Source organism: Aptenodytes forsteri, unplaced genomic scaffold (assembly GCF_000699145.1).
Source record: "Aptenodytes forsteri isolate BGI_AS27 unplaced genomic scaffold, ASM69914v1 Scaffold298, whole genome shotgun sequence".
NCBI lineage: Eukaryota > Metazoa > Chordata > Aves > Sphenisciformes > Spheniscidae > Aptenodytes > Aptenodytes forsteri.
Genome location: NW_008793956.1, coordinates 1,074,831 through 1,101,335, shown reverse-complemented (window position 1 = coordinate 1,101,335; position 26,505 = coordinate 1,074,831). Strand labels below are relative to the sequence as shown.

General features: G+C 39.5%; 1 protein-coding gene across 2 annotated transcripts in view; it reads left to right on the top strand.

The window, feature by feature from the left end:
* Positions 1-23,162, top strand: part of KAT6A (lysine acetyltransferase 6A) — a 49,594-nt gene extending 26,432 nt beyond the window's left edge. For both annotated transcript variants that reach the window (XM_009278408.2, XM_019472691.1), the window contains 11 exons: positions 650-963; positions 2,169-2,287; positions 5,482-5,597; positions 7,853-7,994; positions 8,436-8,597; positions 9,583-9,676; positions 11,007-11,238; positions 12,372-12,582; positions 13,628-14,320; positions 14,833-15,148; positions 20,515-23,162. In XM_009278408.2, coding sequence (XP_009276683.1) covers positions 650-963; positions 2,169-2,287; positions 5,482-5,597; positions 7,853-7,994; positions 8,436-8,597; positions 9,583-9,676; positions 11,007-11,238; positions 12,372-12,582; positions 13,628-14,320; positions 14,833-15,148; positions 20,515-23,102 — 4,987 coding nt within the window. In that variant the 3' untranslated portion in view covers positions 23,103-23,162. The remainder of the gene's footprint in view (positions 1-649; positions 964-2,168; positions 2,288-5,481; positions 5,598-7,852; positions 7,995-8,435; positions 8,598-9,582; positions 9,677-11,006; positions 11,239-12,371; positions 12,583-13,627; positions 14,321-14,832; positions 15,149-20,514) is intronic.
* The last annotated feature ends 3,343 nt before the right edge of the window (positions 23,163-26,505 follow it).

Genomic DNA, 26,505 nt, shown 5'->3' with positions numbered 1-26,505 from the left:
TGAAAGAGTGGTTAAACATTGGAACAGCCTGTCCAGGGAAGTGGTTGAGTCACCATCCCTGGAAGCATTTAAAAGACGTGTAGATGTGGCGCTTAGGGACATGGTTTAGTGGGCATGGTGGTGTTGGGTCGATGGTTGGACTCGATCTTAGAGGTCTTTTCCAACCTTAATGATTCTATGATTCTATGATTCTGTGATTCTAATGTGCGTGTTCTGCATGCATTAACTTTCTGTGTAGTTCTTACGACAATATCCTATCAGTATAAAAACTTTGACAAATGACAAGTGTAAATGTTTAATGATGGCATAAATTGAAACCTTCTGTGCAATTTATTCATTCTGGCTACTGATTTTAAAATTTAATGTTGTATTAAATTTGGTGAAAATCTATTGTTTATACTCAAATTAATTGCACATAATGTTCAGTGTGGAGAAAAATAGTACAGTACTTCCACTGAGATGTTTAGAATCCTGGCTCCTCTAGGGTAGACAGGCTCTTGACTACTCCTTTATTATTAAATTCTTCAATTCACATTTAGCTTCTGTGCGATTGATAAATAAGTAGGGAAGATGGTAGTCCACTCTGCAACCCAAAACAAACCACCTCACCACATCTTCTGACCACATCTTTCCCTTTCTCATTCTTTAGCTCAAAAGGTCCTTTCAGCAAAGTTCGAACTGGCCCTGGTCGGGGTCGGAAGCGTAAGATCGCTCTGTCCAGCCAGTCAGCATCATCAGAAGGAGGATACCTGGAGCAGACAGATGTCTTGGACTTCTGCAGAGATGGCAGCACCACCTTGAAGTTTAACAAGAAAACCAAAGGGCTTATAGACGGCCTTACTAAATTCTTCACTCCCTCCCCTGATGGACGAAAAGCTCGAGGGGAAGTGGTAGACTATTCTCAGCAGTATAGGATCAGGAAAAAGGGTACCAGGAAATCTAGCACTTCAGAATGGCCCACAGGTAAAGATTTTTCACCCTGCCAATGTAAGTATCCTGTACACCAAGAAAATGTTCAAAGGCTAGGATGTTGAAGAGACTAGAATTGTTAGAGGCTGGAAACTTTAAGCTGAAAGTTAACACTCAAATGCAGTTATCTTTGGTGCATTGAGGTAGAATACCTGTTGGAAAAAGGAAGCTATCCTAGAGACCTTTGCCTCTTTATAGATGATGGCAAGGTGTGATGAGGGATTAAATGATTACTGTGAGGTAAAATGCCGTTTGGTAATGAGGGGATTGCAGATAGCCCTAGGAAATGTGCTAAATAATGTCACATTTGAAAGAAGTAATGTAGGGAGTGGTTAATGAAAATAAGAACAGCAAGGTAGAAGTATGAAATGGGAAACAGATAATTAAAACCAGTCTGACAGACTCATGAGTTTCCAATCTATGGTATAGACTTGCATGCAAATGTTTCTTAATTTTCTCAGCCATAGAGGAGCCTGCTTCGTGCAGTTTGGCACCTTCTTGCTGGAGAGCATCCCTTCTTTTGAACGCAGTTCTGCTTTCCTTGTTTTCTTTTCTAGCTTAAGACATTAATCTATGTCTGGACCTTGATTTAATCTCTGTATTCAGATCTTTACAGTCTTGTTGAATAGTTTCATAGCTTGAATTGTTCCTAAGCAAGCAGTGGAAAATATTCCACAATAACATACAAGGTTTACAGCTTTAGAATAGCTACGTGCATTAGCCTGGCTGGTGCTGGAAGAACAATAATGTATCTTAATGCTTTGGGGGTGAGGTGAAGTGTCTTGTGGGTTTTGTTTGCTTTTTTTTGTGGAAGGGGTGTTTCTTGGGTGATGAACGTAAGTGTCCTGGTTTTGGTTGCACCAGATACGGCATTTAAATAGTTGTGATCCTTGTTTGTGAGAAATGGGCATAGTGGTGAGACATTTATCCAAAACTGTATCATTGTTACACATGCCTTCATGATACTATGAATATCTAAGTGGTGAGTTTCGGGCCTGGTTAAATATATGACAATACTTCTTACACGGTCGCAAATCCAGAACTGGTTCTTCCTTTGTGGTCCCAAATCTGAATAGAAAATCCCATCAAAAAAACTTGGCACAGTGTCTGAATACAGCCAGATGATGTTTGTCGCTGCACTATAAAGCAAGTACTCCTTTGTAAATGTGCGTGAAGACAATTTTCTCTGTCATTTACAGACAATCAGGATGGCTGGGATGGAAAACAGGAAAATGAGGAGCGTTTTTTTGGGAGCCAGGATATCTTAACTGAAAAAGACATGGAGTTGTTTAGAGATATTCAGGAACAAGCACTGCAGGTAAAGTTAAATTTTCAGTGTCTGGCAGTAAGTACCAAGTCTGTAAAAGAAATTTAAACAAACCCAAAAACCCCACCCCAACCCAACAACAAGAAATACAGACTCCAGATGAGTCAGTCTGTCACAGAAGCTAACTGTGGTTGGTTTCTGCTGCTTGAGAGTAATGGGGAACTGACCTCAAGAGAGCTGAAGGATAATACAAAAGTGAGCATCAGAGCGTAAGAGGTTAAGGTGGGCATTTAAAAAGCCTTGAGGGCTGTGGCTTTAGTTGTATCAGAACATAGAGCTGTTAAATAGCTGGTAAAACGTGTGGACTGTTAATAAAATATGGGACTCTGCTAGCGGCATGGGTCACACAGGGCCTCTGGCTAATTAAAACATTCTTTATCTAGATAGTTTAACTCCTTATGGAACAGGATAGGGCATTACTGTGTGTGTGTCTATGTGCACATATATATGTGCATACACACGTGTGTAGTGGGGGGTGTGTGTGTGTATATCTCTCTACCTGTATGTTTCAATAACTTGAATGTCTTATGACCTAACTCCTTCTGAAGCCAAAGGGGTCAGTTGAATTTATGCAGTGACTTCCCTGAACAGTGCTTCACTAAGTATAACTGTCCTTTTAAACTTCTCCAGGTATTTGACTTCTGTTTATTTACCTATGATTCTGTCATTGGCTGGTTTAATTCCACTATACTAAATATAGTCTCTGAACCAAAAGAGTTAATGAACAATGAATTGTGGTAAGACTGAACTACACTATGTGTGTGATAAAGCAGACTAAGATGCAGTGCAGTTAACCCTTTTATTGAGGTGCAAATACAACGCTACTGTATAACACTGCTTATTTCAAACTTTTTGTTACAGGATCGATTTTAAAAAAACCCAGCATGTGCATTATTGAGCAAATCGCACATGAGACTACAGCCTGTGACCATAATTATGTTTTAGAAAAATAACTGAAGATCTGAAATTAAATCTACGGAAATATACCCAGAATAGAGAAAATATTAATCTCCAAACATCTGCTTAGAAAAAGGAGCAAGTTTTGGAGAGATTCCACCACCACCGTGTGGGGAAAATACTTGTAGATTAAATACTTTAAGGTGACTAGTTGGTTGGTTTTGGTGAGGAAAGGGTTGACCAGAGTTGTTATGCAGCTGATGCAGGGACCTTGTACGTGTACACTGAGCTAACTGCCTCACCAAAGAAAATGGAAATAGGGAGTGACGTATCAAAGGCTTTTGAGTGAGCTGAGGAAAAGATACTGCGTATTAAATGTTCAAGAAGAAAGTCATTCAGAGCTATCTGTAGCTAGCACAGAGGCTGAAGCAGTAGTCTGGTATTGAAGGCTTTCTTCTAATCACTGTGATGTGTAAACGGTTATGTGGGAGCTGGGTCTCCACATTTGTGTTGGCCGTTCATTTGGAGGAGGTGTTTGTTGCTGAAAAGAAGGCACAGGTGCAGGACTTTGTTGCAGATGCATGTTACTGTTTTCCTTAAGACTTGTCAGATGCATCTGATAATTGTGTTTGTTACTGACCTATTGTACTGGGCAATAATAGCGATTGCTTTGAAACTACAGTGCAGGAAGTGCTTAACGATAGACTATCGTAGCTGTAAAGAGCTGCCTTCATAAACTTCTCTTTTGGTGATTTGTTCTGCCAAGGAGTGAAATTCTTGTGTTGCATGCAACCTTGTATCAGTTACCAAAAATGCAGAGGTTGTGCTTTCCTTTCCTTGTGGAATCCTCACAAATAGCAAAAGCTTTTAGCACCCGAGATTGTGCTTACTTAATAGTATTGTCTTAATTCTTTTTCTTAAATACTAGGAATTTTGTTCTTATTAAATCTAGCTTTTGAGTTGAAGTAAGATAAACTGACTCTCTTACCTAGTTTCTGTCCTAGTAGGTAGCCTAAGATGAAAGGAGAAGCCTAAGGAATAAATCCATAAACTGATGGGGGAAAAAAACAGTAATTAAGTGGTTGTGGATCATATGCAGGTAGTAAGCTCTAAGACCTTATTTGGCTGACTACTGAAATATTCTGTTTATCTTCTGAGTAAGAATAGAAGGAAACATGAATCAGTTACTGATGGCTGTATTTGGAGCTCTTGGATTAAACATTTTAATAGATTACTGTCCTTTTTAATCTAGATAGAGCTCCTTAAAATGTGTATGCCTAGGATTAGATTCTGAGGTGACTTCTGCCTATACCAGTCCCACTTAGGAAACTTAGAAAAATGTTAATTTTGAATGTTAGCCTTTCAAACCCTAAACCATTGTCCTGGGTATAGCTGTTTCATTCTGCTAGCATAAACTTGCATATAGGTAATTCACTGGTACTCTTCACATTAGTTTCCGACCTCCTGCATGAAACATGGTCTCATTTATTAATAGCTTTGCAGTCCAGGTGGTTCATATGATAATGCAAGGCCAGCGGGAATATTTGGATTTCTAATTGTGTGAGTGACAGTCTTTTGAGAGAAAATCTTCATGAATTGACAAAACATTTGTTTTCTTTGAAAGCAGAGCATTTAGTTCCCTTATTTAAGTTCTCATAAAATATACAGTTACTATCAGAGAGACAGGGGAAATAAAGGTTGTATAAGTAATTGAAAAATATCCTACTTTCTATTTTTTTCTTCTAATAAATAATTTGAGGAGTTTTTTTAAGTCTTCTGCACTTGTGATGATAGCAGGTAGCTGTACCCTGAATATTGTCTTGGTAGATACTACATTCACAGTAGTACATATAGTCTGGGAGCTGGGAAGACACTGATGTGTTATGTTAGATAGTTGAATATTCTAGATCTTAACCTCAGGAGCAGTTCATGTGTTTCTGTTCTTGGCTATTGAAATAACAAGAATGGAAATAACAGGACTGAAAAAAGATTGTGTTAAATTTTGCTGTGTACTAATTTGTATTTAAAACTATGACATGCAACAGTGTGAAAGGTAGTGGAGGTATGTGGTATGACAGTGCTTACTAATTCTTCCTTTTTGTGAATCACATGCTTGCCTGAAATCTGACTGATACTGGTTTTTAGTGTCAGAAAGCAATGTCTGCATCTTCCTAGTTCTCTGAGTTTGAGTAGGATGGACTGTGTAGATAAGAATGTTTTAACTTATTTCAGCTTAGAAGTCTTTCACTTGGAAATTCATGAATTTTTTTTTTTCCCCCCTTGCATAGAAAGTAGGGGTGACTGGGCCTCCTGATCCACAAGTCCGATGCCCTTCTGTCATCGAATTTGGCAAGTATGAAATCCAGACCTGGTACTCCTCCCCATATCCACAGGAATACTCGAGGTATGACTGAACGTTAGTCTCCTTTGTTCTGCTTCAGTGTTTATGGGAAAGCTGTACTCCAGCAGGTGTAGAAACCTTAAGAAAATTCTATCTGAATGTAGGATAGAAGCAAAGTACACATAATCCAGATACTTTTCATGGTAGTTAATAGATGTCTTAAGGTCTTTTTAGGCTGAGTCAAAAAGTTGATAAGCTCTCTGCAACAACCTGCATATGCTGTGAGCATTCGAACTGCCACAGGAATATATGATTAGATGGATTCCCAAAGAACTGACATATTCCACGCTCTGAGGAGGGAGCAGCCTCAGCTAAATGACCTGGTACTGGGCTGTTATTAAGCATGTAAGTGATTAGAGTATCTGACTCTCAGAGTGCATTGGTTCTTTACATGTGGTATCATAGAATGGTTTGGATTGGAACGGACCTTTAAAGACCATCTAGTCCAACCCCCCTGCCGTAGGCAGGGACATCTTTCACTAGATCAGGTTGCTCATAACCCTGTCCAGCCTGACCTTGAACACTTCCAATGATGGGCCATCTGCAATTTCTCTGGGCAACCTGTTCCAGTGTCTGACCACCCTTATAAAAAAATGTCTTCCTTCTGTCCAATCTAAATCTAACCTCTTTAATTTTAAAACAGTTGCCCCTTGTCCCATTGCTACAGGCCCCGGTAAAAAGTCTTTCTCGGTCTTTCTTATAAGCCCCCTTTATATATTGAAAGGCTGCAATAAGGTCTCCCTGGAGTCTTGTCTTCTCCAGGCTCAGCAACCCCAACTCTCTCAGCCTTTCCTCATAGGAGAGGTGTTTCATCCCTTGGATCATTTTTGTGGCCGTCCTCTGGACTCATTCTAACAGGTCCATGTCTTGTACTGAGGACCCCAGAGCTGGACGCAGTGCTCCAGGTGGGGTCTTACAGGAGTGAAGCAGAGGAGGATAATCGTCTCCCTTGACTTGCTGGCCACGCTTCTTTGGGTGCAGCCCAGGATACGATTGGCTTTCTGAGCTGCGAGCACACATTGCTAGCTCATGTCCAATTTTTCATCCACCAGTATCTCCAAGTCCTTCTCTGCAGGGCTGCTTTCAATCCATTCATCCCCAGCCGGTATTGATACTGGGGATTGCCCCGGCCCAGGTGCAGGACCTTGCACTTTGCCTTGTTGAACTTCATGAGGTTCGCTTGGGCCCACTCCTCCAGCCTGTCAGGGTCCCTCTGGATGCCATCCCTTCCCTTGAGCGAATCAACTGCAGCACTCCTCATGATAAAAAATAATGTTTGTTTAGGGAATAGGATGTTAACTGTGTATTAAAGGATTTGATTAGAAATATCTGTATACTATCTATGGGAGTTGAAAGAGAAAAATAAATAGAAATTTCACAGGAATTACTTTGATGCATTATTTTTATGCTGTATGTAGTTCAACACAGCTAAAGAAGAAACGTTTAATGTTACACGGTTTGGCATCTGAAAGATTGTTCTGCTGTGATGCATGTATAGTTGTTTTGATGCTCTCTTGCTTAAGAACTTTGCAAACTGTCTAAACTGCAAACTCCCCAAACTTTAACTTGATTCAGAAAGAGGAATAACTTCCAAAGGCCATAGCTAGAGAGAGAAAAATAAATAAAACTCTTTATTCTACCATTTAATAATTATTAGAGCATGTGGTCTGTCATGAGGAATTATTCTAGCTCTGCTAAAGGCGTTGAAGGTAACTGAAAATAGCATCCCTGCTCAAGCTAGAGTATGTAAATGGAGTTAAATCACAATACTATTGGGACACTTGCATTCAAATTGTTCATGTCAATGTAGTATGTAAAATGGTTTTAAAGCAAACAGATAGATGGTGTTGTGACCCATTGCTCAGGGATACGTGCAGCTGTCTGTTACGAGGAGGGAAGGGAGAGAAAAGGAACTATTTATCTAATCCATCCTAGCGTCACTAGTGCAAAACTGGGGTTTTTTTGCTATTTTTTCTAGGATTTTAATCGATGCATGTATTTCTTATGAGATAACTTAATAATGTAAAAGTAATTATGCAGGACACTAAGCACATTTTGTTAATATGCATTCATTACAGAATAAGTAAGTGCCATGACTTTAAGTATGGTAGTGGTTTGGTGGTTTTGGCCTGATTAGCACATACAAAAGGTCAGTATATACTGGGTTTGCTTTCACCAGGTTTTATCTGCAGGAGTGAGGAATTTTATACAAAAGTCTGTATCTCCAGTCTTTGATCTTTCTTTATCTTTGCTTACAGGCTACCCAAGTTGTACCTTTGTGAATTCTGTCTAAAGTATATGAAAAGTAGAACTATTCTCCAACAGCATATGAAAAAATGTGGCTGGTTTCATCCTCCAGCCAATGAAATTTACAGAAAAAACAATATTTCAGTCTTTGAGGTAAGTTAGAAAACTAAGCCACAGGCTTTTATCTGTAAAATAGGGGCTTTAGCACCCAATCGTGTGATAAGTTTTCCATAGCCCTAAAGATCTTTATTCTTGAAGCATTCAGTTGCTAAGAGTGAAGAACCACAAGCAAGCTGTGGGAGCTGACCTCATGTATAGATTATTCATACATAAAACTTACGAGAAGGCTCGCTTTGTAAAAATGCTTTTTCATTTTAGGAAAATGAATTTTAAGTTCTCTCTTAAGCTAATGAATGTAACAGTGACTTAGCCATGGCCTTTATGCTGTGGAAGTTTAAGTCCTTTGAGATGCTACCTGTGACAGAGAAGTCTTCTTCTCATGTTAGACATTTCAAACGTACAGCAATACCCAGATGAAGCATGTCCTTGCATGACAGCAAATGGAGTGACAAAGCTTTTCCTCATTTCTGTAAGGTTGATGGCAATGTCAGCACTATCTACTGCCAGAATTTGTGCTTGTTAGCCAAACTCTTCCTGGACCATAAGACTCTCTATTATGATGTGGAGCCATTTCTTTTCTACGTGCTGACGCAGAATGATGTCAAGGGCTGTCATCTTGTTGGCTACTTTTCCAAGGCAAGTATTTGAGTACTTCAGACATGGAACTGCATTTGCTATGGTGAGAAATGCTGCTTCGGAGTCTTTAAATTGTTGTAATTTAGGCCCTTGCATTTTATATAATACATTATGTAATACAGGTATAGACATCTGTGGCAACCAGATTGTATTTATGTTACATTTGGAGACAACCAACTACACCATCTAATAAAACCAAGTTTCCTCATAATGTTGAATAGCATATAGTCTCTAAGGAACTTGTAGTGCAGCTAGTAGCTAAAAAAACCCCAACTCTTCAAATGACTTCCTACTCTTGATGGTGATGGGTAGTACTGTTTGTGAGAGAAACACTGTTACCAAGTGGTTCTATCTCATCTTTCCTTCTGTAAATACATTGTTTTCCAAACAAGTTTGGCAATTTTGCACCTCATTTCAAAACTTTTTTTTTTTTTTTTGTTGGAACAGGGCCAAGATTTCAGATAGGCCTTTTCTTAAAATTTTTATCTGTAATTGTTTTACTTATTTTTAAATAGCTTTAATTGAAGCTTTTCCTTTCAGTCTTCAGAACAGCAGATTTGAGATTGGATTTTAGTATGTTATGGTTATAACATTTAAAGATTCACTGGAATAATGCAATCTTTTTCAGTGAATTTAGCTGCCTTCAGATTTATGCTTTGAACTTTATCTGCTATGCAGCCCATGTTCTTTACTGTATTGTAGTTAAGCAGAAGGTGGTAGTTATGTCAAGGTTTCATTCTTTTTGTTTTTCTGAACTAAAATTATGGTGATAGAGTTTTAATATTATTCTCTCTTTTAAAGTCTTTTCCTTGGCTCATGTACATTGTTGTTCCTAAGAAACTTTGACTGTGGCTTTCTATCTCAGTTTTTGCTATAGAAGTAGTTAGGGACTTGTACAGAACAACTACTATTTCTCACTGGTCTCTCTTCTCCCTTTTTTTTTTTTTTTTTTTTTTTTTTTTTTTTTTTTCCTTTTTTCCAACAGGAAAAACACTGCCAACAGAAGTACAATGTTTCCTGTATAATGATTCTTCCACAATACCAGCGTAAGGGCTATGGCAGGTTCCTAATTGACTTCAGTAAGGAACTTTTTCTTCACTTTTTTTAGTCTTTGTCTTTTCATATTTTAAAGAAAGGCTTAACTGTGGAAAAGGATATTTTTCAAATTAAAAAACATCTTGGGACAAAGGATTCTAAAACTCATAAAATCATCTGAACTTCACAATTTACTCTTATTGTTGGAAGGCTTCAATTCTAAAGACAAATTGATCATTTTTCCCCTAACTCTCATGTTTCCCGTGTAAGCAACTTACGGTGGAAACTATAAGCATGTGTCAGCATAGTGTTTTTAGCAGAAGCTTACCTTGTGCATGTGGTTCTTTCTACAGAAAGCCAACCCTAAAACTGCATAATCTGTTGAAACCTTCAGCAGCTTGATTAAGTGAATGAGTGTCTTAAGCAAAAGGTAGTCATAGTTACGTTTTAATTTAGCTCTGAGAGCAACAAAACCAGACATACTTAGGCTCCGAATACTCAAACAATTCTCAGATTCATACATGGATTTTGGCAAGTTCATGGGAAAACTTGCCACTGTAACTATATCTCCCTTATTATGCTGAGTGCAATCTAATATAGCCCTCCCTGTGGACATGCTAATTTGGAGCTAATGTCCAGAGGAAAAACCCTACTGGTATAATTATATTAGAATGATTTTGCTAGTAAATATCCTTGTGTAGATAAATTGTTGTTCTCCTGAAAATATTGGTGAAACAAAGGAACTCAATGATGTATCTTCAGAAATCAACAAATGTGGGCTATATTAGAGCAGCAGTGAGAAGACATATTTGTCAGCTGGTTCCCCCTCCCCCCTTTGCCATACTGGGGAGGGTATAACCTCTCGGTCTTTACTGAACCTGTGCAGTGTATCACAGTCTTAAATTAATTAAGTTTCTGCAGATAGAGCTTGGTACTCTTTAGTATGGCCCTGAAGTTTGACAGTAGAGAATTTTCAAGAAAATTGTTTGCCATATTAGTTTTAAAAGGCTAAAATATGTTTTCCCTCTGTCATCTTCAAAATTGCTATTGCAATTGGAAGATACTCAGCAGACTGTGTACTTCAGGCTTAGTATAGTTTCTAGATAGGTAACGGCTGCCATCTCGTGGCATTGCCCATAGCCAATGTCTGATGGCAATGTAGTTTAGCGATCTGATACTCTATCATTGAATAACAGGAGTTTAAACAAAAAAAAGAAAATCGGCCAGACCACTCAGTGTATCCTTCAAAATTATAATCTATATCTTGTAGGTAGCATTCAGCTACTTTCTGGAAAAATACCTTTGTAGAAATTGGGGTGGAAACAGAAGGTATATATGCTAATTTTTTGAAAATTTTTTCTTGTATATCTTTAGGCTATTTGCTTTCAAAGCGTGAGGGTCAAGCAGGATCGCCAGAGAAGCCCCTATCAGACCTGGGGCGCCTCTCATACATGGCTTATTGGAAAAGTGTAATATTGGAGTGCCTTTATCATCAACGTGACAAGCAATTAAGCATCAAGAAGTTGAGTAAGCTGACTGGAATCTGCCCTCAAGATATCACTTCCACTCTACATCACCTACGAATGCTTGACTTCCGTAGTGATCAGTGAGTACAGGACTCCTGTTGTATTTCCAAATAGCTTCAGATGTATTTGAATGAAATTTAATGATGTTTGGAGACAAGTCACATCTAATAAGCTTGATTTTATTTAAGACTTAAGTGTCCAAATATTGGCTGTAGAGATTTATGATGTTCACGTGCAATGCAAGAATTGTTCAGTGCCAAAGCTGGATCAGATTTCCAGCTGTGTAGCTCTGCAGCTGTGGAACTTCTGAGTAATTTGCAGCTGTGAGAGAAAGCAAGCTGATCTCTTGGCCATGTTCTCTTGGGGTCCCTCAGCATAATCAGTCTAACATACTCACAAAACAGAGCAAAGAACAGCAACTTCCCTTCTCTAGAGGGAAATCTGTTCCTTTTTCCAGTCACTGAGCAGACAGTTGTTTCCCTCCCTTTTCTCTGTGCCTCAAAGATGCCATTAACTGTGTGGATTAACATGGGATGCTTGAACAGTGGGATAGATCACTGGGAGAAATGAGGTGTGTGGATATAGAATAGAGGTAGTCTGCTTGCCCAGCTGAGTGTACAAGTCAAGTGAAATAGTGGGAATTATTCTTGATTCAGACTATAGCAGTTTTGGGAGTGGGGTTGTATTCGGTTGTGTTTTGTGTTAAACCTGGAACTTATTTGGAAAACTGGAAGTTATTTGAGAACAGTTTTATGTCCTTGTTTCACGGTATACTTTAATCGGTTACTCCCAGTCCCCTGAATAAAATCCACTCTGGTAGTGGGACTGTAACTTTTTAAAGCAGCCCTTTTATTACCATTCAGTATCTTTCACTTTATGCTGCCTGTTCCCCAAATGTCATACCCCTTGTCCGTTTAACACATAATAAAAGTGATACTCTGCAGCTGAATGTTACCCATGGAAGAATAATGGTATCACCATTAACAAATGGAAAGAATTTAACAACATTTTCTCAGTTTTAAGATGCTTTCTCTGGTAGTCTGACAGTACTGCAAATTGTACAATTTTAATGAGCTTTCTGTCCTCTCTGAAGTTACTCATGGCAGCACTGATTGAGAGTACACAGATTTTTCTGTAATATCTTATATCTGTTTCGCATGACAACATGTACAGTATGTAGCCTGTTGTTGATCAGAGTATTATTACTGTTTAGATTTGTGATAATTCGTCGGGAGAAACTTATCCAGGAACATATGGCAAAGCTTAGGACTAATGTCCGACCTATAGATGTGGATGCAGAATGTCTGCGTTGGACACCTGTTATAGTTTCCAACTCAGTTGTCTCTGAAGATGAAGAAGAGGAGACAGAGGACGGGGAAAATGAAGAGCAACAGCAGCAGAAAGAAAAGGATCCAGAGACCAGTGTAAGAGTGAATCTGTTACACACAGTTACTTCTGTGTGGCATATAGTTTACACTCAGTGCTTTTCCAGGCAATGCTAACAAGATTTCAAATGCCAAGCTTGGGCGTTTGGCATAATCATAAAAAGCAATGCAGTCATGATTAGTTTATGTGTCTTTATAGTTTCAGATCAGAAACTAAAAATAGGGAAAACATTGAGGCATAGCCTAGAGAAAGGTTAAAGACTATCTCTGAAAAGAGTAAAAAGGCTCTTTCTACCCTTAGTGATTTTTGCAGTATGTGTTGGGGGGGCAGTATTAAAAACAAACAAACAAACAAACAAACAACAAACCCAAAACCAAAACAAAACACCCCTGCCTCCCACTCTCAAGCAACCTGGTCTCTCATCAAATTATTGAAATGGATTTAGGTTTGAAGGACCCAGTATTTCTGTAAGTGACAAATATAGCATAAATGGAAATGAATCAAGGAAAACTTTTAACTTTTTTCACCAAGGGCTTTTGCTGTGTACTTTTGCAAAACCACTAATAGCTTTAGAATTACTGCCTACAGAGCAGTGAAGGTTTCTGAAATCTAGGCTGCTGTCCTTGAAGGGTTGCACTCTCTCATCAGGTGATGAACACTGACTAGAATACTAAGAGGCAAATTATGGGCTGTTACTGTATTTACATTAAACTAATTGTGCATTTTGATGGAAAAATAGCTTCAAGTTTGTCTCACTTTTTTCTTGAAAATTACACAAATACTGTGTTTGAATGTAGCAAGATGATGTTTGCATTCCAGCAGGCCACTGGATGGCTGCTGCTGACTGAAGTCACTTGTCAGGAAGCTAACTGAGGTACATTATCACCTGGGAGGAAAGGAGTAGCAGTTAGCACTATTAGAATCTTGTAAAGGTCAATTCTTTTGTTATTCCCAGATTCTTAAAAGTCATTCTTGTTAAACTTTTCTGACTTCTTGCTCAAAAGCTTTTGTGGAATCAAATTCAGGAAAGACATGCATGCTTAAATAGGAAATGTGAAATCTATTTGTGTTTATTTAAATCAGATGGTAAAATCTGTGTCGTGGGAGAAGAAAGAGCAAGAGCCTTACTCACCTACAGAGTGTGAAAAAAAGCCAGACATTGTTGCTCCAGCCAATTCTGCACGGCCAAACAAGCACATTTTTCCCCTGGATAGTCTTCCTGCAAACAGTCAGCCATCACGAAGAGGTCGATGGAACCGCAAGGGCAAAAAACTTCGGGACCCCTTTTGTGAGAAGGAGCCAATATTGCCCATTGAGGACAAAGCAGCAGTTCCCAGTGGGCGATGCAGTGAATGTGAGGAGAAATCTGCAGCCTCACGAGGCAGGTGCAGTGACTGTGAGGAGAAGTCGGCAGCCTTGCCAGGAAGATGTGGTGAATGTGAGGAGAAGTCTCCAGCCCCAAGAGGCCGGTATGCTGAAGATGAGGAAAAATCTGCAGTTTCCCAGGGGCAGTATGGCAAAGGTGAAAAATCTGCAATACCCCGTCGGCGGTACAGCGAAGGTATGGAAAGGTGGAGAGGGCAGTTGAAAAAGAGCACGGAGCCACTGAAGTGTAGATTCCCGGAGGACGGCGACAGATTACCCCGCCGCTACAGTGATAGTGATAGGGCACTTCTGAGGTGTTTTAGTGAGAGTAGTGAAGAGGAAGATGATGAGCCTGTGAGTCCTCGATCAAGCTCTCCACCTGTTCTCACCAAGCCAACATTAAAACGAAAGGTGTGTGTCTTCTTTCTTGTTGTCTCTGACTATATCATGCAGTCTATTTTGTCAGTATGTTGATGCTTTCTGAAGGATTGTGCAATTCATGAGGTATGTATTAAGTGTACAGGTAGCATCTGCTCAGTCTTCCAGAACTCTGGAGGGTGCTTTCCGCCACCTATTTGTAGTGGTGGTTTTTGTTGAATCAGAGGTAGGGTTTTTTTTAATTTTAACTTCTGTCTTGTGCTTTTGATTTTTCCACCTTGGTTATTGAAGTTTTAATGGTTTATACTATTACACAAATGTCAATCTAGCAATCTTCATGGAAGTCGGTCATCTTGCATTGTATTTGACATCTGTCTAATGTGCAGGTGCTGGTCAGTATTTCTAGTGAAGTCTGGACTCCAGAAGGGAGCCCTCTGGTCCTGCTTAGACTGTCGAACTCTGCTGTTCATGTTTTCTATTTATCAGTGTTTTATTTCTACTGCACGTGATAAAATGTCTTCTCTTCTCCCACCTTCCACTTTCAGAAACCAATTCTTCATCGGAAGAGGCGAGTCCGCAAGCGTAAGCACCACAACAGCAGTGTTGTCACTGAAACAATTTCGGAGACCACAGAAGTGCTGGATGAACCATTTGAGGACTCAGACTCTGAACGACCAATGCCCCGACTAGAGCCTACATTCGAGATTGAGGAGGAGGAAGAGGAGGAGGAGGATGAAGAGGAAGAGAATGAACTTTTGCCCAGTGGATACTTTCGGCACTTAGCCCCACCAGACACACTCAGGCATAGACCCTCTTCTAAGAGGAAGTCCAAAGATGAGGAGGAGTCTGATGACACTAATGGTATGTTTGGTGGTATGCTGTTGAAAGTTTGCTATAGATAGTGTGTCGGTGAGTGTCGGATGATACTAGCTCATGATGGAACAAGCTGCTTACCTTGTCTTGTAACTTATAGCCAAAATGTAGGGTTAGGCATAAATTACCCGTCAAACCAGACTCAGACATTCCCAAGTCTTGTGAAAATGTGGTGCATGCTTTTAACTGTCTTATTAGCAATGATCTGATCATAGGGTATCCTTTTGATTCAGCTTTCCTAGTGGAATTGGTATCTGTGATTGTGGAAAAACCTATGCAGCAGGGTCGCTTACACAAATAAAACAGAAATAAATTGGAGAGCCCTCAGTTTTCCGTAACAAAGGGAGATAATAAATTGTCTCTTTTGAAATCCTGTTCTTCATCACATTGCATGTCCTGCCTCTCAGCATCTCCTATCTCCTTAAAGTTCTCTGAACCTTTAGTTCATAAAATAAAATTATGTGGTTGGAACTGGTTACTTAGAGTGCACTGACAATTCAAAAGAAACATCTGTCATTCAGATGCTCCATTAGTAATCTTCATTATGGCTGTTATATGTTCTGTTCTCTTGATGGTCTACATAGTGCAAGGCAGCTAGCCAAATAAAAACAAAGAACTGTGTGAAAGAGAAGTATGGTGCCGTTATCCCACAATAAAAAATCGTTACTGGAACAAACTCATTAATTTATGGCTTTCAGCTAGCCTGTGGTTAGCAGAGGAGAATTTTTCTTTAAAAGTACTTAAATACTGAAAGCATCAATATTATTATAGCCATGTATATACTATCCATTTAGCATCAGTTACCCTTAAATCCTTATAGCAGCACATGACTTCATAAATTTAGTGCAAACACGTGTTGATGCAGCATTAAGTTTTCTTAGTGGGAATATATGCACAGTCAGTTTGTACGATTGTTTTTTTAAAATCTGTTGTGATCAGATTACTCATGAAATACATTTTTATGGTACTCCAGCACCATTAATAAGACTATAGGGTTGGGAGAATATCTATTAGATAAGTGGTTTTCAGTCTTTTTCATTTGTGGTCTTCTGAATGTTTTCTGGTGGAGGTGCAAATCCCTTTAGAGATTCCACACACATATATTACTTTATAAAATACATCAGTGATTTTTAACCATCTTTTGCAGACTACAAATAGTCCATAGAGTGCCCAGGGATCAAAAATGGTATTTGGAAAGCCACTGTTTTAACTCACACCCGTTATATACTACAACGATAAATTTCTTGCTCACCTACTTTTTATAAATACTTTACTTTCTTACTCTCCACTTGTAATTTAGTGCTTTCTGTTCCCTTGTGTCACTTCTGCTGCCTTTTTTTTTTTCCTGAACTGCTGCAAATTTGTCAGGACCTCTGAAGTAATAAAGTAGTAAGCACACTACTTTAGGGTATTGCTGCTCCTGACATCAAATGGTATCTGTTGGCTGCTTATGCCTTTAATGCAGGTGCCTTTGCGTATACATAGTAAAACTGTAATGATCTTAGAGAAAATACAATGTACTTTCAATTACCTAAACATGTTAGCCCATGGGGATAATCAGTCATCATAAACAGCTGGCCTTTTTTGATAAAAAAATTAAGCTGGGTGGAGGGGGGTGGCACTGCCTTATGATGATTCAGAAATATGGTATTGCAGTCATTAATACTTGGTTCAGATTTAGACTATTTTAATCAGAACTGTGAGTTAGGAATGTTTATAGGAAGCTTAGATATTTTTTTTGAAGTTTTCCCATCACTACAGAAACCTGCTTGTAATTTCCTTTTTTTTAAAAAAAAAAAAAAAAAAGTTTTTTTAAACTTTCTGACTAAGGGTGGTTTGGGTTAGATTTTTCCCTGATAATTTAATCTCTAGCTGAGGCAATCATTGAAAGTGTTTTATGATTTCCCTGAAATGTAACATTGTAGTCTCTTAAATTTGGTGTCTGATGAGAATTTGAATTGGTTCTGATTGCTGTCAGGGCTACAGTGAGAATGGATAGTGTGGTGTGGTGATTTGATGCCAGTATTTAACAAGGGTTAGGCATTCTGGAAGACAGTGTGTGTTCTGTGGTGTAGAAAACAAATAAACCTTGTCTCTCTATATTCTACCAATTCTGTGCAACTTGATTAGTGTTGTGTGGGGGAAGATGGAGCTCTGTAATAGGCTGGGCTGTATTATTTTGCTTTTCCTAGTTCTACCTGTAAGTTTTACTGTGAGTGTGAATACTGTAAGGATTCTGTTCAATCTTGCGTGCACACTGACGTTTAAGTGCAACTGTATGAGCACATACATATGTTTCTCGGTATCCTAAAAAATGATGCATGTGAAATCTTGAGTGGTCATCAAATCCATATTCTTTTGTGAAGACTGTGTCAAGTGCATATGGTAAAAATCATAGAATCACAGTCCCTTGAGGTTGGAAAGGACCTCTGGAGGTCATCTTGTCCAGCCCCACTGCTGAAGCAAGGCCACCAAGACCCAGTTGCTCAGGACCATGTCCAGATGGCTTTTGAATATCTCCAAGGAGGGAGACTCCACAACCTTTCTGGGCAGCCTGTTCCAGTGCTCAGTCACAGTAAAAAAAAGTGTTTCCTGATGCTCAGATGGAACCTCCTGTGTTTCAGTTTGTGCCCATTGCTTCTGGTCCTGACACTGGGCACCACTGAAAGGAGCCTGGCTCCATCTTCGTTACACCCTCCCTTAAGATATTTGTACACATTGATAAGATCCCCCTCCCCCCGAGCCTTCTCTTCTCTAGTCCCAGCTCTCTCAGCCTTTCCTCATCAGAGAGATGCTCCAGTCTCTTAGGCATCTTAGTGGCCCTTTGCTGGGCTCTCTCCAGTAGCTCCATGTCTGTCTTGTACTGGGGAGCCCAGACTGGACACCTTTAATATTACATTATTATAAGGGGAAACTGCCATCATAAGATCATTTACTTTTTTCTGTATTCCTAAAAATATTAAATCCATGACAGTACAGATAAAAGCAAAGGGTCTTTACCTAAGATGTGGTAAATCTAATCCTCCACAGTAGATAGGAAATATGAAAGAAGGGGAAGAGAATAGCGATTTTTAAATTATTTTTTTTTTTAAGAGGAGAATTTTTTTTAAAGGGCTTAATTGTTAATGCTTTAACAAATACTATGAAAGTAGTGTTTCTTTCTTCCTGCCCAATGATATGCTGACTGTGGCAGATGCTTTCTTTCCTTTATTCACATTCCAAATGTTTGTTTTATGGATGACTTCAAGGAGTTGTTGACTCTTGAATTCAGTATGTTTTAAATTCATTTTTTAATACCCAGAATTTTTTCAGAATGTTTCTCATCGGAGATATTTAGAGTAAATGCCTGTCTGAGCAAAGGGCAAGAGTAACTCAGCTGACCTATGATTACGTTTAAGAAGCACTTGTGAACTACTAGGAGCACATGATTTAGTTTTACCTTCATTGCATAACTGTGGACTTAAAACAGCTCTTCTTGGGAAATTCATAGTGTGGAATCAATAACATTTTTTAAGATGGTAGAAAGGGCAGAAATGTGAATAAATGTACTCTGAATATTGGGGGGAAATTGATCTTATATCCATATAGTGGGATGACCAACCTAATTTACAGGCCCATCAGTGTGACATTCATCCTGATTTAAATAGTAGGATGACTGGCTTATTACTCAGTAGGAAGTCCAGGGAGGGTTATTTGCTCAATACAAATGAACACTGGTATGTGAAAAATGTATTTGTCAGACAATGATGTATTTTTACAAGACTACAGCTTGCTTAATAAGGGTAATTGGTGTTACCTACTTAGTGTTTTGAGAGGTATTTGACTTAATCAAAACCATTTGCTTAAGCTGAAATGTTACAGAATCAAGCTAATACATATTAAATAAATCAAGCTGCAAACAGAGTAATTAAGAAGCTTTGTTACTAGCAGGGTGCAAGGCAGTTGGACTAGATGATCGTTGTAGGTCCCTTCCAACAGAACTATTCTATTCTAAGGGAGATTGGTCTGGGTTGTATGTCTGTCTGTATGGATATTTTATGGATAGATTAAAAAATAATGTAGCAGCTGACAGAAAAAGAGGGGATTTGGTAAATGAAGTGAAGGGCAATTCACTGACAAAGTCTATGAGAGAGTATTTGAAGGTCATGTCCAGTAATTAGCATGGTTTTCTAGCTCAAAGCCAAAGAGATTCAGATGATCCTTAAATATATGAACAGGGGAATCTCAAGTGGAGTAGAGACATTCTGTCATCTCTTTATTTAGCTTTGGTGAAACTATTACAACCATCTTTACTCAGTTATTCGCACTTGATAAGAGTATTGACAAACTGGAATAGTTTAAAAAACAGTCGTGGGCTGATTAAGACACTAGAACAAATGTTCTATAATGATAGATTCAAAGAAAGCAGAGGCAAAAGAGTGACTTGATAAATTTACAAATTACTTAGGTGAGAACTGTTATTTGGTAAGAGAGATTTTCTGCCTAGCAGATAAAAGGAAAACTAATACAAAAGCAGATTAAGTAAATTCAGTGTCTGAAGACAAATTCAGATGGTAAAGTGTGAATATCAACTAGTGTCAATGATTAACTGTAGCAGTAGTTTACCAGCAGTTGTGTAAAATGTCACTGACTATCCTAATTGACAGGTTCAAAACAAAATTAATTCAGGGAATGCCTTACAGTATTCAGTAAATTTTCAGTAAACGATCACATTCCTTTCAGGCTGTATAAGCTCTGAACCTATTCTAGTGTTTGGAAAGTCACTGAAATGCAAAACTTTCTTCATCAAATAAAAGTCAGATGAGAGAGAAATTCAACTTCCTTTTAATGATTTTTCAGATTAAAAAAAAAATCTAGCCTAATTCAGTCATCTGTGTATTTCTATTGGCATTTAAAAGCATAAGCCATGAAAAAAGTAGAAATATTTCCTTTCTTACACAGATGCACAAAATACAGATCTAAATGGAAACATGCTTTTATTGCAACTTCATGTGTTCCCCTACACTGGAACACTTTCATTTGTGAACATACCGTATAAATACAATCTGTAAAGGCTGGTGAGTCTTTCCAGGACTTTATCGTATAGCCTAGTGTTTAATTTGAATTGTGTATTAAAGGCTCAGAGCTTTGACCATGCAAAATCTTGAAAGCATTGGTGTTCTCTGAAAATGTAATGTGCAATGTGATGGCTAATGAGCAGACCTTGATCCTTCTTGTTACCCTTCACAACAAATCTCTAAGCTAGTATTGATACATAAAGTTGATAAACATGATGGGAATGCTTGGGAAAGCTTCCGTGAATGCTCAGGTCAAACAAAAATGTTTGAACAGTATCTTTCAATTTGTGTTTTCAGGTAACCCAACTTTGAAACCATTATCTATGCTGAGAAAATGTGAAGCAAAGGATTCTTCACTTGAGCCAGATACTTCTACACCCATGAAAAAGAAGAAGGGATGGCCAAAAGGGAAAAGCCGAAAACCAGTCCACTGGAAGAAAAGACCTGGTCGAAAACCAGGCTTTAAACTGAACCGGGAAAAGGTGCCACCATCAGTTCAGGATGAAGGAGTTGATGCAGTGGTAGCTAATTCAAAACCAGGGCGTAAGACCAAAATTTCAGATAAAGAAGAAAGTGTTGAGCAGAAAGAAGAGCTGCCTCTTATTGAAGAAAGGAAAGAGGAAGATGTGAATATGGAAGCAGAAGAGGTAGGAGAGGGAGAAGAGGAAGATATAGCCAGCAGTGAAGTAAGAGCAGTTTCTCCTGTGGACAGCAACAGCAGTCCTGTGCCAGAAGTAAAAGAGCCTGAGATAGAAGAGGAGGTAGAGGAGAAGCCACGGGTTTTAGAAGAGCAAAGGCAATCAGAAGAAGAACAGCAAGAACTAGACGAACCTGAGCATGAGCACGAGGAAGAAGAGGAAGCTGCAGTAGTGACAAATCAAAATGAAGATCATGATGCCGATGACGAAGATGACGGTCATCTGGAGTCTGTGAAGAAAAAAGAAATGGAGGAACAGCCTGTTAGAGAAGGGGTGAAGGAGGAGCCTCAGGTGCAAGAATGTTTTTTAGAAACAACTATACCAAGCAGTAGAGAAGATGCAAAAGAAAAAGATGAAGCAGAGGCAGATTCTGAGGAAGAGCAGGCTTCCAATGAGACATCAGTGGGCTCGGAGCACGTCCCTGGGTCTGAAGATGATCATGAAGAAGAGCAAAGTAATAAAGAAGGGTTAATTGAATTAAAGGAAGAGGAAGAGATTCCTCATAGTGAACTAGATCTTGAAACTGTTCAAGCAGTCCAGTCCTTGACACAGGAGGAAAGCAATGAGCATGATGTAGCTTACCAGGACTGTGAAGAAACTCTTGCAGCTTGTCAGACTTTGCAGAGTTACACTCAGACTGAGGAGGATCCTCAGATATCAATGGTTGAAGATTGCCAGGCCTCAGAACACAACAGTCCAATATCCTCTGTTCAGTCCCACCCCAGCCAGTCTGTACGTTCTGTCAGCAGCCCAAATGTGCCTGCTCTGGAGAGCAGTTACACCCAGATAAGTCCTGAACAAGGATCCCTGTCCGCACCCTCTATGCAGAACATGGAGACCAGCCCCATGATGGATGTGCCTTCAGTATCGGACCACTCTCAGCAGGTAGTGGATAGTGGCTTCAGTGACCTTGGCAGCATTGAGAGCACTACAGAGAATTATGAAAACCCCAGCAGCTATGACTCCACTATGGGAGGCAGCATTTGTGGAAATAACTCTTCCCAGAGCAGCTGTTCATATGGAGGACTGTCCTCTTCTAGCAGCCTCACTCAGAACAGTTGTGTTGTCACTCAGCAAATGGCAAACATTGGCAGCAGTTGCAGCATGATGCAGCAAAACACTGTCCAGCCTGCGGCAAACTGCAATATCAAGTCACCTCAGAGCTGTGTAGTAGAAAGGCCTCCAAGTAACCAGCAACCAACAACACAGCCACAACAGCAACAGCCTCAGTCACAGCAGCCACAGCCCCCACCTCCACCCCAGCAGCAACCTCCACTGTCTCAGTGTAGCATGAACAACAGCTTCACCCCAGCACCTATGATCATGGAAATACCTGAATCAGGAAGCACTGGTAACATAAGTATCTATGAGAGGATTCCAGGGGATTTTGGTGCTGGGAGCTATTCACAACCATCAGCCACATTCAGTTTAGCCAAGTTGCAGCAGCTGACAAACACCATTATGGACCCTCATGCCATGCCTTATAGCCATTCTCCTGCTGTGACTTCCTATGCAACCAGCGTTTCTCTGTCCAACACAGGATTGGCTCAGCTAGCTCCCTCTCATCCGTTAGCAGGCACACCACAAGCACAAGCCACTATGACACCCCCACCAAACCTGGCATCCACCACCATGAACCTCACGTCACCTCTGCTTCAGTGTAATATGTCTGCTACCAATATTGGTATTCCACATACACAGAGGTTGCAGGGGCAAATGCCAGTCAAGGGGCATATTTCCATTCGCTCTAAATCAGCACCACTGCCCTCTGCAACTGCACACCAGCAGCAGCTCTATGGCCGCAGCCCATCCGCAGTTGCCATGCAGGCTGGTCCTCGTACGTTAGCTGTTCAACGGGGTATGAACATGGGAGTCAACCTAATGCCAACCGCCCCTTACAATGTTAATTCCATGAATATGAACACCCTGAATGCCATGAACAGCTACAGAATGACACAGCCTATGATGAACAGCAGTTACCATAGTAACCCTGCCTACATGAACCAGACAGCACAGTATCCTATGCAGATGCAGATGGGAATGATGGGGAGCCAGGCCTATACCCAGCAGCCTATGCAGCCAAATCCTCATGGAAACATGATGTACACTGGCCCCTCCCATCACAGCTACATGAATGCTGCTGGGGTGCCCAAGCAGTCTCTCAATGGACCATACATGAGAAGATGAGCAAGATGAACTTGCATTCTAAAAACTGAAATATATATAAATAAAGGAACCTTTTATACTGACGAACCAGAGAAAATGGACCTTTTTCCAGTTAAAATATTGCTGTAGATTTAGAGGGATTTTCTTTGGTTTATTTTATTTTTTAGGAAGCCTGGTCTTTATTTTTTGGATTTTTTTTGTTTTGCGTTTTTGTTTTCTTCACAGTTCTGAAACATTTTACAGCTAAAATAATTTACAGATGTTTTTTAGAGGGGAAAACATGCACAAAATCTTTTCATAATTTAAAAAGAGCCTTACTTTGCTGACAATGTGGACAGAATATGTGTAACAATGAAATCATCTTTCTAAATTTTTTTTCAAATGTATGTCCTTCTCCCTCCCCTGTGCCCCTCTGTATGCAGTTTCTAGTGCTGCAGTCATGTAAAATGTTTGACATCTCAAAGAATAACAACCCTTCCCTCTAAACCTCACCTAGCATTTCCTACTTCTAGCAGGAGGCACTTATTGGGAGACTTGGAAGGGGACACAGAGGATAAATGAAGCTCTTTATTTCTGCAAGTCAGGAAAAATTTTTAATCTTTAACTTTCCCTGACTCCCTTGCCCGCAGTAAAATTTGGAGTTATGTGTAAACAATAAACTATTCACATTGGTGTTTTTGTAGATGACTTAACTGAAATTGTATGTTTCATGCTGAAAATATAATGTAATTTTAAAATGATCCCATTCACCACCCAGACATGCATGTGCACACACATGTGCATGCATGCACACATGTTCTGTCACTCTGAACTACTGGAAGCATCTCGAGAGAACTGTTTGTGTCCCTTATGCAGTCATGAGGAGGATAGGGTGGCTAATGGTCTGTTAGGACAAGAAAATGGTTGCAGGCTCTTCTGGTGAACTGCAAGTCAGCCACAACTCTGAGATCCCAAACTGCTTTAGTATGTACTTCGAAATGCTGAGGGTCTTTGGTTCTGAAGCCTTTGAGTCGGGCTGAGCTCAAAAGCAGCTGTTTCCAGTGGTCTGCCTCTTAATCTCTTTACTTATCACTTACAGATAAAGTGTATGTTTTAAGTGACTTGACAAGAACCCTGTGGTGTCCTTGTCACTCTTCCATTCCTGGTATGGGGTAGGAAGTTGCTGAATGTGCCGCTCTCTGAGGGAGTCAGTGATGTTTTCCCTGATTCTCCCACTATGTTTGAAACCCATTTTATAGGAATACCCACACTTTTGATCTAGTGTGGGAAAAGAAGGGAATCTGCCTGTTTTATAGGAGTGAAACAGTCCAAACACCATAGTAGGATGCAGGCGGCAGGATTTTGCTGTTTATTACCGCATAATCCAATTTACATTCTTTTTGGCTACACTGCTGGCATGTCACCCAATACAAAAAGGGACACCCTTTAATGTAAAGTTCTTTTTTTATTGTATATGAAGTAGAAATACAGACACATTAATAAGACTAATTTCTTTTGTTTTTAAACCAAAAGAGTCTAAAAGTTGGGGTTTCTTCAGATGCACTAAAATGGACTTTCCTCCAGTAACTGCTAACCATAAAAGGCAGAATTCAAAGGACTTCCACTTTTTATTTCTGTTTAGTTTTGAGCATGTACAAGGCTGTGTAGGACCCCATTTCTCTGTATATACTATTCCAGTTCCAAATAACCCATGTAGAAAGCGCACTGTGCTGCCCTCTCCTTCCTAGATCTTCAGCCGTGTCACTGCTTCCTGATTGCTGGGGGGTGGGTAGGGGGGCGGGTAGGGCTGAGACAGGTGGCTACACTGCTGGCATGTCACCCAATACAAAAAGGGACACCCTTTAATGTAAAGTTCTTTTTTTATTGTATATGAAGTAGAAATACAGACACATTAATAAGACTAATTTCTTTTGTTTTTAAACCAAAAGAGTCTAAAAGTTGGGGTTTCTTCAGATGCACTAAAATGGACTTTCCTCCAGTAACTGCTAACCATAAAAGGCAGAATTCAAAGGACTTCCACTTTTTATTTCTGTTTAGTTTTGAGCATGTACAAGGCTGTGTAGGACCCCATTTCTCTGTATATACTATTCCAGTTCCAAATAACCCATGTAGAAAGCGCACTGTGCTGCCCTCTCCTTCCTAGATCTTCAGCCGTGTCACTGCTTCCTGATTGCTGGGGGGTGGGTAGGGGGGCGGGTAGGGGTCTGAGACAGGAGGAGAAGCTGTTGAAGTGAGGGCCGTGAATTTAGTTTGTTTGCTGTTATGTTTGGTTTGGTTTTGTATGTTTTTTTTAAACAATTGGGCAGCTCCCTTTTCCACAAGCCTTTGTGACTGTAGAACTATTGTAGAAAAAAAATGTTCTTTTCTATATATAAAAAGAAATTATCCAACGCAGTAATATTGGTACCTACCATTTTTTCACTTCTGTTTAAAAAAAAAAAATATGTATTTTTAGCAAGATAACTTGGGTAATCTTCTAAAAGAAATTAAAAAAAAAATCTCACTGTTAGTGACTTTGATGCCTTTTAAAAATAAGAGCTTTTTCATTTCATTCCATCTTTAAAATTTTTTATCTTTGTTGTAGAATATTAAAAACTATTTTAAGAAAGATAAAAATTCTCTTTAAAGAGATCTCTAGAGTGTGTGAATAGGAGCTCCAGATGCCTCTAAAAGCCGCATGTACAAATGAAGCTGAGTCTATTCCTGTCTGTTTATATTTGCTTTTCCTGTTTTGTAACCTCTTTGTACTTTGTTCATGGTGACTTGTAAGCTAAGGGGAAGGGGTGCCTAGATGCCTTTGTAATTCTCCATGTCATACGCTCCTGGCTGGATGGTCTCCCTTCCTCTCCTTGTATGTAATATCACTTTTTTTTCCCCTTTCTAGCAAGTACTTTCAAAAGAACTCTGTACATTTTAACATAAAAAATAAATTATGTTGAGCCATTTTGGATGTCAGTTGTGCGTGTGGATTTTTTTTTTTTCTTCCATTTGAGCAGTGAACTCTGTCACTGATCCTTGGTCCTGGGAATATGATTCCCTGTTGGCCTTTTGATCTGGAAGAGAGGTGGTACTTGGAATTTACTTGCGAGATCTCTGTCCGTGTTAATTTTTATCTACAGCTTCTAATCAGAGAAAGATTAAAAATAAGAAGAAAAACCAAAAACTCGAAAGCTTCTCCAGAAATCACCTTTAAATTCCTCTCTGCAAGGGCTGCCCAAAGCTTAAGCAAAGTGTGTCAGCTGTTTTTTGCCAGCTTCTCTTTGTACAATCGCTTGAGAGGTTTGACTTGTGCACTTAAAAAATTGCACTTCCAATTGCTCTCTCGTCTTTATAATTAGCGCTTTGGGTAGGAGAACTAGAAATTTTGCCCAGCAAAGTTTACTCCGCAGCTTCAAGGCAGAATGGGACCAGTCGCGAGCTTTAC